Source organism: Enhydra lutris, unplaced genomic scaffold, assembly GCF_002288905.1.
Source record: "Enhydra lutris kenyoni isolate GAN:26980312 unplaced genomic scaffold, ASM228890v2 scaffoldscaffold18, whole genome shotgun sequence".
NCBI lineage: Eukaryota > Metazoa > Chordata > Mammalia > Carnivora > Mustelidae > Enhydra > Enhydra lutris.
The window spans coordinates 19,373,911-19,387,630 of record NW_019154102.1 but is presented as its reverse complement, the minus strand read 5'-3'; the positions used below and the strand labels follow the sequence as shown (position 1 = coordinate 19,387,630).

The 13,720-nt window shown below is 39.4% G+C and overlaps 2 protein-coding genes across 2 annotated transcripts in view; one reads left to right on the top strand and one right to left on the bottom strand.

Annotated features, from left to right (window-relative positions):
* Positions 1-4,884, bottom strand: part of LOC111148084 (aprataxin and PNKP like factor) — an 83,825-nt gene extending 78,941 nt beyond the window's left edge. Inside the window, exon 1 of the mRNA XM_022504479.1 lies at positions 4,694-4,884. Within this exon, the coding sequence (XP_022360187.1) occupies positions 4,694-4,789 (96 nt within the window). The 5' untranslated portion in view covers positions 4,790-4,884. The remainder of the gene's footprint in view (positions 1-4,693) is intronic.
* A 374-nt stretch (positions 4,885-5,258) lies between these two features.
* Positions 5,259-8,261, top strand: LOC111148123 (F-box protein 48). The gene is made up of 4 exons (XM_022504542.1): positions 5,259-5,310; positions 6,000-6,143; positions 7,238-7,654; positions 8,004-8,261. Exons 3-4 carry the CDS (start codon positions 7,274-7,276, stop codon positions 8,163-8,165), a joined length of 543 nt encoding a protein of 180 aa, XP_022360250.1. The 5' UTR covers positions 5,259-5,310; positions 6,000-6,143; positions 7,238-7,273; the 3' UTR covers positions 8,166-8,261.
* The last annotated feature ends 5,459 nt before the right edge of the window (positions 8,262-13,720 follow it).

Here is a 13,720-nt window from a genome sequence, read left to right as displayed (position 1 = left end):
GTTCTGACACTTCAAAGTCAGCTCAATGTCACTGAGTTCACGAAACCTTCCCTGAAGCCTCATCTTAACTGAGGGTTCCTTCTTATACCTCTCTGTATCATGGAACATTCTTTTCTGTTTGGCTCATGATACTGAAACAAAACTTTTAATTAAATGTGACCTTTCAAAAGTCAGAGGTTATGCTTAAAAATCCAGATTTCTTACTACTCTTGAAAATAACAATAGGACACTGTTACCAGGTAGGCATGGGGTGAAGAGCAGGGACCACATTACAGATCCCTTTCCTTGTGGCCTTCCCAAAACAGGCAGTTGTCATCTATGACACCGCTTTTAGTTACCATACCTGTTTTTCTCCCTCCCTCCAATTTCACTTACTCAAGGTGCCTGCCTGGCTCTGGTCCCCATTCCCATTTGCAACCAGTGTTTAGTTACCTGTTTCTCTGTCTCTCATACCTATGAAACTGTAGTTTCTTGAGAATAACAACTTCTCTTTCATCCCTCCATTCTGACTGGTATATATTCAACTATTTTCTGAATTTACCAAGTCATTACTCAATAAAATAGGGAAAGTGCTAACATTTAACCCATCATGAATGGTGCTTCATATGCTTTAGCAGTTGGTAGCACTGCTTCTTTACTATATTTAAATTCACTTCAAAATTCTGGATCCTTTTTGCACCTGAGTTACAAGTAAGCTCTTCTTGAGGGTTGGTAGAATGAAAAAGAGACATGGAAGAAGGCCTACTATGTGCCAGGCACTGTACTGGGCTCAATAACTAAAGCAGTTGGTGGTGGGAGGGGGGAGGAATATCCAGCAGCTAGGGGTGCTTAGCACATCCCTGGGAACCAGGTAGGACCAGCATTCCAGAACAGCTAGTGAGCTTCTGCAACAAGCAGAAATAATGCAGAGTCGCCAGGCCAGAGTAGTTACTGGTTACTTTATGTAAACTTTGTAGGACACTTAGAGCATTTTTGGGGTGGTGAACTGATGCCAGGAAAGAGTCTATACTAGAGCGCCTGACTACCTCCACCTACAACTGAGGGCCTCTTCTCTTTTCAGTTAAAGCAGTCAATTCCATACACCAGCCATTAGGAATACTACCTAGACAGCTATGTTGTCCTATTCCCTTGGAGGAAAAAGATCAGAAAGAAATGTGTCATACAAACCCTATCAAAACAGAAAAAGGAAAACTTGAAATCAGAAATAGTAGTTTTCTTTTAAGGGTATAACCAGCTTTTTAAAAAGAGTCTAATCAGTTTTATTTAAGAAAAATCATAAAGCAGGGGCACCTGGGTGGCTCAGTGGGTTAAGCCTCTGCCTTCGGCCCAGGTCATGGTCTCAGGGTCCTGGGATTGAGCCCCGCATCAGGCTCTCTGCTCAGCAGATAGCCTGCTTCCTCCTCTCTCTCTGCCTGCCTCTATGACTACTTGTGATCTCTGTGTGTCAAATAAATAAATAAAATCTTCTTTAAAAAGAAAAGAAAAGAAAAACCATAAAGCAAATAATTTGGCCTAAAGGTCCTCTGTTGCTTAAGATGCTATACTATAAAACATTTTTTTAAAAGTATATTTTTTATTTAAGATAATAGTAGGTTCACATATAATTAGAAGATACAATACAGAAAAATCTCTTGTACCATATCCCCAGTTTTCCCCAGTGGTAACATCTTGCAATACTATAATAGGATATCCCAACTAGATATTGGTATTGATACAGTCAAGATACAAAACATTTCCATCACCACAAAAATCCCCCATGTTGCTGTGTTATAACCATACCAACTCCCTCCTACTCCCTTCCCCCCTTCTTTTAATTCCTGGCAACCAGGAATCTGTTCTCCATGTTCATAATTCATCATTTCAATAGCATTATGTAAATAAATTCATACAATATGTAACCTTTGGGACTGGCTGTTTTCACCCAGGATAATTCCATGGAGATTCATTCTGCCGTAAAACCTTTAATTGGTATAGATCATAAAACGGAATTACAACCTAGTATACAAAGACCCTGGGTTCACTGTAGACTCCCACTAAAGCAAATGGCCCAAGAAAATTAAATTTCACTGTGCTCTGTTATCTTTGTCTTCTTGCCACTGTAAAAATGTAAAGACATTCTTATCAAATTGTTTCACCACCAAGCTCATTTTAAACACTGGAATTATAAACCTTTATGCTTGTATGGCCATGAAGGCTTGTGAAACTTGTCTCCAAAAAACATGATTTGTTAAGTGAGTTCCAAAATCATCATTATTATTAATCATCACATATTAATAATTAATCATTATGAATAACTTGCAATGAGCTGCCTGAATTTTCCTACTTTAACTAAGTCTTTGCTCTCTCACACTACAAAAAAAAGCCTCACTGGAATTTCTGCTGTTTGAAACAGTGCCTTCATGTTGCATCGTTGTTTGTTTTTTAAGATTTTATTTATTTATGGGGGGGGGCACAGAAGGCGAGGGAGGGGAGGAAGCAGACTCCCCACTGAGCAGGGAGCCTGGCAGGGCTCAATCCCAGGACACCCTGGAGATCAGACCTGAGCAGAAGGCAGACGCTTAACCAACTGAGCCACCCCGTCGCCCCCTCATGTTGAGTTTTAACTACTGCAAAGGAAGAAACATGTCAGTTCCAAAATCTTTAAAACCACAACCTGATTTGTTTCTTCTTCAAATTTTTCCTGCCAACACATTTAGGACATTGTTCATAACCACTTCTAATAGTTGCCAAACTTGGCAAGAGAATCTCATCACTGAATGATTATTTGAAAAGGAGAAGTAAAATTCTGACCAGATAGACTAGCTTTCTACTCCTTTCTACTCTTACTATTTTAAGACAGAAACCAACTATGCTCATCTCACCTCAGCAAGCCTGTAATACAAAGATAAAGCTACAAACAATGAAAGGGTCTGTAACCTGTTGCTACGTTTATAAAACACAGACCTAAATTTATCGATCTTTTCACCAGATCCACAGTACTCTGTACTGGTGATACAATTTGTTGAGCAAATCGAAACTCAACTGTCACCAGACGTAAGATTTCAAGATGAAGCACATACTCTGTAACATTTCATATATATATTTATATATATATATATATATATATATATATATATATATATACAGAGAGAGAGAGAGAGACAAAAGTGGGAGAAAAAAAACCAAACCTCTCAGGCAGTTCTCTCAAATGTTTGTATAAATTAAACTATGGAGAAATGTAATAGAATGTTATCAAAACATTTAAGTAATTACTTGTCCAGTTAAAAAATAAACAGCACCATAAAAGACTCTTAATCTCAGGAAACAAGCTGAGAGTTGCTGAAGTGGAGGGGTGTTGGATGGGATGGCTGGGTGATGGACCCTGGCAAGAGTATGTGTTGTGGGGAGTGCGGTGTATTGTGTAGGACTGATGAATTACAGACCTGTACCCTGGAAACAAATAATACATTATATGTTAATAACATATAATAATTATATGTTAATAACAAATAAAACAAATAAATGGCAAGTAAACTTCAACTTTCTCAATACCTTACTTCATGTACACACATGCACACAAACACATATACACACACCGCTTTAGGACTGACCTCATCAGAACCCCCAATTACCACTCCTTTTCCTGCTCAGAGAAGGGTCCTAAGGCCTAACTGTTCCACTTAGACACTGAAAGTGAACCCGGGTAATAATCCACACTCTTTACTCTGATACTAGTTCACTGACACAGGTTTGTCTCCATAGCCTGAGAAAACCCCTTGAAGGCAGAGACCCACATCTCCACCACAGTGCTACCACCTGCAAATGTGCTACACAAAGTAGGCACTAAACAAGATACGCTAAATGTTAAGACAATAATACATGTTTTATGTAGACACCTATGTAATTCCAGAACACAACAGGAAAATTTTCTAACTCTTAAACATCCTAAGGAGGGTGGAGAATATATAGCTCAGTGGCACTATGTGTCCTAAATCTTTAAATAACCACTCTAGGGCTCCATTTTCACACCTGAACAATGAAGATAGTAAGAGCACCTAACTCACAGGATTTTGAATGGGTTATAAAGTTGGTATAGGTTAAGACCTTAGATCACCACCAGGAACATTACACAGTACATAAGGGTTAGCTGCTGATATTATTGGAAAAGACTATTACAATAAAAGTAAGGCTCAGGCAGTCCGACAAGAGGCCAAAAGCTTAAAAGAAATTACTGTAGGAAAGCTAAGATCAGAAGTTGGCAAACTTTTTCTGTAAAGGGCCAGAGTCTACTATAAATACTGTACCTTGTCAGGCCAAGAGACAATATCCTCAACCCGTGGGTCAATGATTCTCCCTGAAAGGCTAGCAGGCTTTTTGTTTGTTTACATTTCACATTTTAAAACTTAAGAGCCGTTCTTACTACGTGGGCCGGTAAAAAAACAGGCTGTATTGGGACTCAGGGACATTAGCTTGCCGACCTCTGGGTAAGACTGTAATAACGATAATATAAGTCAGTGCTTTTTAAAGGCAACATAAGGAAACGTTTGTGAGTTGGTTAAAGTTGACTGAAAAACGTGCTGCTCGCAGACTTCTAAAATCCAGACATGCAGGGCCGTAGTAGCGGGGAAGCCAGAAACGGGGAGTAGGGCTTCGAGAAACAGCGAGGACCTAGCAAGGCTCTCCGGGTCCGGCAGAGCCCCCCTGCCACACTTACTCCCAGCAGCGGGCCGCGGCCGATCACCGTCTCCCCGGACGCCAGGGCCACCCGGGGGCCGCCGTCCCGCGGCTGCAGCTCGAAGCCCCCAGACATGGCGGCGAGTACTACACCCCTTCGCAAGGAGACGGTCCCCGCAGCCGTTTCCGCCTTCCATGGACACGCGCGGGTCCTAGGAAGGCCCTTAGAAAAACGCAGGGGGAGGGGGACCACAGGCTCCGCTCGAACGTCTCCAGGCCTCGAGCAGCTGGGGCCCCAGCTCCGCGTCTGGAGTCCCGCCCCCTCCCTCCGTCCAGTGACGCGCGGCCGAGATTGTTCCAACACTCCGCCTCAAAATTATTTTTTAAAAGCCCGGGCTAACCACCCCCACCCTTTCTCACCGCGCCGTGAAGTATGTCGGGGCTTGTAGTCCTTGACGTCTGCTTCCCCTCTCTTGTTGAGCTGAGGCGTCCTGGTAAAACTACCACTCCCAAAAGGCAACGCGCGCTTCTCTCTAGCCTGTGCGAAATCCGAGTCAGAAAGGCGGGGCCAACAGAGGGCGGGACTGAAGGGACTATGGCGAAGGATTCGAATTCCGAAGGAGTTAATTCGCCAGAGGAGCTACTGTGGCATTGGAGGTAGGAGGGTCTTCCCTTCCATCCCACGTCTGGACGGCTCAGCCTCTGCTCAGTCAGCCTCTGCTCAGTCAGCCTCTGCTCAGCCCTCTGGAACTGCAGTGACAGTCGGTGCTGACGGTTGTTATTGTCGCTTATTTGTCATTGCTCCGGGTTCTTGGGACTCGGGCAGCTGCACACTGCGCGAGACCCTCAAGGAGGGTGGCTCAGTGGCATGTGGGGTCATTCCTTCCGACCTGTGGGGTTGATCTGCGCTGCCTCCCGATCCCTTGCTCCCTGTGACACCTGAAAAGGGGCGAGCTCTTACCCAAATAGAAAGGTAATTCAGCATAGTATGGTTCAGGAAGAACAAGCGGCAGAAGAGGGATAGTTTTCCAGGTATCCAATCAAAACTGGGCTTAGAAGAAGATGCCTAGTGAGAGTTTAGGAACCTCATCAAGGCATCCCCAACTGTTAAATTCAAAAAATTAATTTGCCTCATGAGGAAGAACAATAACGAGAGGACGCATTTTATTCCCCATTGAGATTCTGGGAAAAGTAACAAATGTCTAAATGCACGGTAACGTTCTCTTAATGTGAGATTTTTTTTTTTTTTCAAGAATATAGTAGTTTGGCTTGGTTTGTATTGACGGGGAGAGAGATGAGTTCCGTGGCAAAAATTTGTTCTTGACTCATGAATTTGTTTCTATCAGTTTGCTTCCTCACTTCCCCAAAACTTCGAGAGGAAGTCCTCTGTTGAGCAGAGACATTAAAATTCTAACCACCATAGCTAATTCGGATCATAAACAACCAAATGAATGGGAGCAACTGTGGCCTTGGCAAGTCCAGAAACATAGGTGAGTAACATGTCTAGAAAAGGGAATAATCACTAGCTGAGTTAAAAAGTATTTAACAAACCCCTCCTCCTGCATTGTCACCCCCCCATTATAAAAGGAAGTGCAATATGGAATAAGCTGATTTTAAGTAATATGAGCTGTCTTTATATGCAAAAATAGCTCCATGCTTTGAACTGATTTTGGATATGTATATCCAAAATATACATATATATGTGTATATATATATCCTTTATATATATATATATATATATATATATATATAAAATCTTTAATTATATGCGGTACCTAGCTGAATCATAAACATTGTTTATAGTTGTTAGTTACTGTTGCTTTATGGCTTCAATGACTTCTCTTCTTAGTTCATAATTATGCATGTAGGATAGCTTCAAGAGGCCATTTCTAAAACACTAATCTGAACTGAATACTTGAGTCCTTATGTCATCATTGTAACCTGGACTTCGACCTCTTGTCTATTTCAGATAGTATTTATGTTGACTGTGAACACCTACCTACTAGGTACAAGTAGATAAATAATTATATAAGCTACAAAAGTACATCAGGTTTATGATTAAGTCACAAATTGTAGATAAAGAACTTAATGACAAGGCATCAGTTCCCACAGACAACTATTCAGGAGTTTAAGAGAATTGAATCATACACATTTTCAGAAATATTTTGGGCAAATGCTTAGAATCAAATATGTTCCTACAACAGTCATTTCTACTACTAAATTCAAATTATAGTCTGTAAAGAATCACTTCTCTTTATTAGGTAATGTTCTTTGGGAGGAGAAAAACAAATGTTTAGAAACAAACCCATTTAACAAAAACATTTAAAAAGAAGAAGGGAAGTAACATGTGTTGAGTTCCTCCCACGTGCAATTCAGATGTGAAGCTAAGTGCTTTACACATAATCCCTGTTAATCCTTGTAAGAACACACAGGAGAGATGCATCACTGGCCCCATTTTACAGATTGAAAAACTCAAGTCAAGAAAGTTATGATTCTTTAAATCATACCCAGAACGTATCTGGCTCAGAGTAGGTTCTATAGTCTGATCTGAAGAGACTGAGCATGTTTAAACTTTGCCTTTTAGGTTACACATGAGGATAATTTGCTAAGACATCAAGCTATGCAGAAAAACTCCGAGCGGAACCATAATTCAAGAATTTCTGGCATAGAATTGAATTCTGTGGATGCTGAAAAGGAAAAAAAAAAGAGTCAAAATAACTTTGTTGAACTGCTACCTCCAGAAGTTACTTTTAAAATTTTCAGTCAGCTAGACATTGGGAGTCTGTGCAGGGCTTCACTAACCTGCAAGAGCTGGAATAACATAGTAAGAAACAGTGACTCCTTGCGGAAACCTCATTGCTTGACTCTAGGAACTGTATGCCAAAGAGAAATAGACGATGATCTAGAAAGTGGATACTCCTGGAGAATGAGTTTAGTCTTTGTAGTCTGTAGTGTTTTTGACAATGTGGTGGTAGGCCAACTCTACCTTCTGCATGAGGAGGTAGGATTTACTAGACAGAGTGGCATACAGAGTGTGTTGGCTTTTGAAGTTACTCTTCTCTTACAAACCATCCCATCCATTCTTTTACATTTTTTTTTAATCCTAAATTTAGGCATATTCCTCTTAGCTACTTCCTTCTACTTTATCCACATGCTCTCCTTGCATGTGTACCCGTATGCATATGCCCACATGTACACATACACACACAACACATTTATTAGTATATGTGTTTATCAGTGTAAATACTTATATTCTTTTCAGCCCTATCAATCAACTCCTCTGGTTTTAAACAAACTCACTCACCAACCACCTACTACGTTCTTTAACAATGATGATTTATCTCTTTCAGGTAATACTACTGAGGAATTACCAGAAGAGTAAAGTGAAACATGAATGGCTAAGTGGCAGATACAGCAACATATGTTCTCCTCTGAGCCTACCAGAAAAAATCATGTACCCAATGGATGTAGATACATGGGGGGAAATTCTAGAAGCAGAACTGGAAAGATAAGCTGAAAAATTACCAAGATCTTATAACTTTGAGACTTTGAAACTAAAATGACTCTTAGGTTCATTTTGTTGTTGTTGTTTACCATTTTAATGTTTAACATTTAGAAGAAAACTAAGTAGAAAATAATGAAAGTCAAATTTTGTTTTTATTCTGCACTTTCATAAAAATTTTTCTGGTTTTATTGTAAGGTGGAAAAAATCATGAAATGTCTATGTAGGAAATACTATACTGATGGAGTGATTTCAAAATGTGTTGCTTCATGTATTTATAACAGCATATTGCACTACTTTAATGATGAGAGTTTGATTCGTATTTTCTACTGAATAGTAATTCAAAAATTCAGGAAACCATTTGAAGAAACTGATTAGAGATTCATTCAGTAGTAGACCTAATTAAGCTCATAACAGGAAGTAGACCACTAGGAAGACTACCTAAATGAAATTAATCACAATATGTTTAAATATAGAGTATAATTTATATTTCAATAACTTTAAAATGTCCATTTCAGTGGAATCAGATTGAATTGTCAAACACTGAGCCCATCTTAAAATGTGTTAAACTTGAGGTTTAGTTTAAAATTAACCTGACCGGAAGGCTAAAACTTGTGAGAGTAAGATTCCCATCACTTGCCTGCTTACCTAGAACTGCTCTCAGGGACATATGGAAAGTTTCCAGAACACTTGAACTGCCAGTTTTTCTTGGCAAAAGCTTTCTTTCTAACAACCTTTTAGCACCATCTAGTGTACTACTGGTAGATAACCAAGACAAAGGACTTCAGGTCCTTTTTGTTTTCCTCACATTTCAAAGAAAAAATATATGTATTATTTTAGAGAACCCCATATACCTGACTTGTTGGAGTTTATAGCTCTCCAGGAACCTTCAGTTTAACTTTTGTTCTCTTTTTCTTAAAAGTAGATTGTATGGTACTTACTATACCAGATTGTTCATTCTGAATCTGTGGTTAGCACCATGGTTTAAAAAAAAAAAGTATCTACAAAACATTTTGGTTAGTATAGCATTTTCTTTTTAATTGTGCTCCGTAGCACAAAAAAGAAGAATCCAGGGAAGCTGTATTTTAAAAAGACACACAGTATCAGAAAGATGCCTCACTCTATGCAAATGCCCCTTGTTGGATCAAGCAGGTGAGGATCAACTAGAAGGGGCCTTGAAGACCAGGCAGTGCCATCTTTAAGACTAATTAACAATCCCTTCTAGAGAAATTCCTCTCACCTCCCACACACCCAACTCTCTTCTTGGCAAACTTTCTTGTAAAACTTACCCTCTTTACCTGGAAACCATCCCTAGATTGTACCATTCTGGATTAAGTGACCTTCAATAGAGTTCCCTTAGTTCTGTGTACATACCACTCTTAAAGCTGTCTACTACATTAAATTGTCTGTTTTATTTGTCTGTCTCCCCCTTTAGACTGTGAGCTTCTTAAAGGCAGGGACCATTTATTTATATTTATGTTCCCCAAACCTGGAATATAGTAGGTATTCCACAAAGATTTGTTAAATTATTTCTATATTATTTATTTTAATCCTTCCCAGACTGTATAATAAAAATAATTTGCTATATTATTAGCAGACAACACTGCACTGAAATGCAATGTACGACCCATAAGATAGATGGGTTGCTTACTATTAATGCAAATACATGAATAATTGTTTTAGTCTTCTCAAAAGCTGTAAGAGAGAAACAGGGAAATAGAAATGTTTTGTTTTATGTTCTGGAATAAATATTTGAAAATAAATTTAACCCAAAAGTATCACTTATTTTTTTTTAAAGATTTTATTTATTTGAAAGAGAGAAAATGAAAGAGAGAGAGCATGAGAGGGTACAGGGGCAGAGGGAGAAGCAGACTCCCCACTGAGCAGGGAGCCTGATGTGGGACTCAATCACATGACTCCAGGATCATGACCTGAGACAAAGGCATTTGCTTAACCAACTGAGCCACCCAGGTGCTCCAGTATCAATTATTTTTAATTACTGGGTCATCCTAATGAGTTTTGGGGGTTTTTCGTTGTTTTTTTTTAATTTTTAATTTTTAATTTTTTAAAATTAACATATAATATCTGCTTCAGGTCTGTGAATCATCAGTCCTAACAATTCACACCACTCATCATAGCGCATACCCTCCCCAAGGTCCATAACCCAGCCACTCTATCCCTATCCCCGCACCCACCAGCAAACCTCAACTTCTTTCCTGAGATTAAGAGTCTCATGGTTTGTCTCCCTCCCCAGTCCCATCTTCTTTCTTTTTTTCCCTCCCTAACCCCCATGGCCTCCACCCTGCCTCCCAAACTCCTCATATCAGAGAGGTCATATAATAATTGTCTTTCTCTGATCAACTGATTTCACTTAGCACAATACCCTCTAGTTCCATCCACATCACTGCAGTTTGGAAGATTTGGGGGTTTTGATGGCTGCATAGTATTCCCGTGTGTGTGTGTGTGTGTGTGTGTGTGTGTGTGTGTGTGTGTGTGTGTGTGTGTGTATCACAACATCTTTATCCATTCATCTGTTGATGGACATCTGGGTTCTTTCCATAGTTTGGCTATTGTGGACATTACTGCTATAAACATTGGGGTGCAGGTGCCTCTTCAGATCACTACATTTGTATCTTCAGAGTAAATACCCAGTAGTGCAATTGCTGGGTCATAGTGTAGCTCTATTTTCAGCTTTTTGAAGAACCTTCATACTGTTTTCCAGAGTAACTGCACCAACTTGCATTCCCACCAATAGTGTAGGAGGATTCCCCTTTCTCCGCATCCTTGCCAACAGCTATTGTTTCCTGACTTGTTAATTTTAGCCATTCTGACTGGTGTGAGGTGGTATCTCATTGTGGTTTTGATTTGTATTTCCCTGATGCTGAGTAATGTGGAGCACTTTTTCATGTGTTTGTTGGCCATTTGGATGTCTTCTTTGCAGAAATGTCTGTTCATGTCTTCTGCTCATTTCTTGATTGGATTATTTGTTCTTTGTATGTTGAGTTTGTTCTTTATAGATCTTTACATTTCTTTATAGATTTTGGATACTAGCCCTCTATCTGATTAAGACATTGGCAAATACCTTCTCCCATTCTGTTGGTTGTCTTTTGGTTTTGTTGACTGTTTCCTTTGCTATGCAAAAGCTTTTGATCTTGAAGAAGTCCCAATAGTTCATTTTTGCCCTTGCTTCCCTTGCCTTTGGTGATGTATCTAGGAAGAAGTTGCTGTGGCTGAGGTCAAAGAGGTTGCTGCCTGTGTTCTTCTCAAGGATTTTGATGGATTCCTGTCTTACATTGAGGTCATTCATCCATTTTGTGTCTATTTTTCTGTGTGGTGTAAGGAAATGGTCCAATTTAATTCTTCTACATGTGGCTCTCCAATTTTCCCAACACCATTTGTTGAAGAGACTGTCTTTTTTCCATTGGACATTCTTTCCTGCTTTGTCGAAGATTAGTTAACCATAGAGTTGAGGGTCCATTTCTTGGCTGTCTATTCTGTTCCATTGATCTATATGTCTGTTTTTTGTGGCAGTACCATACTGTCTTGATGATGACAGTTTTGTAATAGAACTTGAAGTCTGGAATTGTGATGCTGCCAACTTTGGTTTTCTTTGTCAACATTCCTCTGGCTATTCAGGGTCTTTTCTTTCTTTCTTTCTTTCTTTTTTTAAGATTTTACTTATTTATTTGACACAGAGAGAGAAATCACAAGTAAGCAGAGCAGCAGGCGGAGAGAGAGGGGGAAGCAGGCTCCCTGCTGAACAGAGAACCCAATGTGGGGCTCGATCCCAGGACCCTCAGATCATGACCTGAGCCAAAGGCAGAGGCTTAACCCACTGAGCCACCCAGGCGCCCCTCAGGGTCTTTTCTAGCTCCATATAAATTTTGGGATTATTTGTTCTATTTCCTTGAAAAAAATTGATGGTATTTTGACAGGGATTGCATTAAATGTGTAGATCACTCTAGGTAGCATATACATTTTCACCATATTTGTTCTTCCAATCCATAAGCATGGAATGTTTTTCCATTTCTTTGTGTCTTCCTCAATTTCTTTCATGAGTAGTTTATAGTTTTCTGAGTGCAGATTCTTTGCCTCTTTGGTTAGGTTTATTACTTGGTATCTTATGGTTCTGGGTGCAATTGTAAATGGGATCAACTCCTTAATTTCTCTGTCTTCTGTCTTGCTGTTGGTATATAGAAATGCAACGGATTTCTGTGCATTGATTTTACATCCTGACACTTTACTGAGTTCCTATATGGGTTCTATGGAGTGGAGTCTTTTGGGTTTTCCACATAAAGTATCGTATCATTTGCAAAGAGTGAGAGTTTGACTTCTTCTTTGCCTATTCAGATGCCTTTTATTTCTTTTTGTTGTCTGACTGCTGAGCCTAGGACTTCTAGCACTATGTTGAATAGCAGTGGTATTAGTAGACAGTCCTGCCATGTTCCTGACCTTAGCAGAAAAGCTCTCAGTTTTTCCCCATTGAGAATGATATTTGCTGTGGGTTTATCACAGATGGCTTTGATGATATTGATGTATGTACCCTCTATCACTACACTTGAAGAGTTTTGATCAAGAAAGGATGCTGTACTTTGTCAAATGCTTTTTTCAGCATCTATTGAGCGTATCATAGGTTCTGGTTCTTTTATTAATGTACTGTATCACATTGATTGATTTGCAGATTTTGAACCAACCTTGCAGCCCAGGAATAAATCCCACTTGGTCGTGGTGAATAATCCTTTTAATGTATTGTTGGATCCTATTGGCTAATATTTTGGTGAGAATTTTTGCATCCATGTTCATCAAGGATATTGGTCTGCAATTCTCTTTTTTGATGAGGTCTTTGGTTTGGGGATCAAGGTAATGCTCGCCTCATAAAATGAGTTTGGAAGTTTTCCTTCTATTTCTATTTTTTGGAAAAGTTTCAGGAGAATAGGTATTAATTCTTCTTTAAATGTTTGGTAGAATTCCCCTGGGAAGCCATCTGTCCCCAGACGGTCTGGCCCCAGACTGATGACTGTTTCAATCTCCTTACCTGTGATGGGTCTGTTCAGGATTTCTATTTCTTCCTGGTTCAGTTTTGATAGTTTATTATTACTGCTTCAATGTCCTTGCTGTTTATGGGTCTTTCTATTTCTTGCTCATTCATTTTGGTAGTTTATACGTTCCTAGGAATGCATCCATTTCTTCCAGGTTGTCTAATTTTGTTGACATCTAATTGCTCATAATACGTCCTTATAATTGTTTGTATTTCTTTGGTGTTGGTTGTGATCTCTCTCATTCATGATTTTATTAATTTGGGTCCTTTCTCTTTTCTTTTTGATAAGTCTGGCCAGGGGTTCATCAATCTTATTAATTCTTCAAAGAACCAGCTCCTAGTTTCATTGATTTGTTCTACTGTTCTTTTGGTTTCTATTTCATTGATTTCTGCTCTGATCTTTATGATTTCCCTTCTCCTACTGGGTTTAGGCTTTCTTTGCTGTTCTTTCTTCAGCTCCTTTAGGTGTACGGTTAGGTTGTGTACTTGAGGCCTTTCTTGTTTCTTGAGAAAGGCTTGTATTGCTA

What these genes read in the sequence shown, in the direction of transcription:
- LOC111148123 (XM_022504542.1), top strand. Translation starts at nt 7,274, where the DNA reads ATGCAGAAAAACTCCGAGCGGAACCATAATTCAAGAATTTCTGGCATA. An exon ending in TCTACCTTCTGCATGAGGAG is followed by an intron (nt 7,655 to 8,003) that starts GTAGGATTTACT and finishes TATCTCTTTCAG; the next exon opens with GTAATACTACTGAGGAATTA.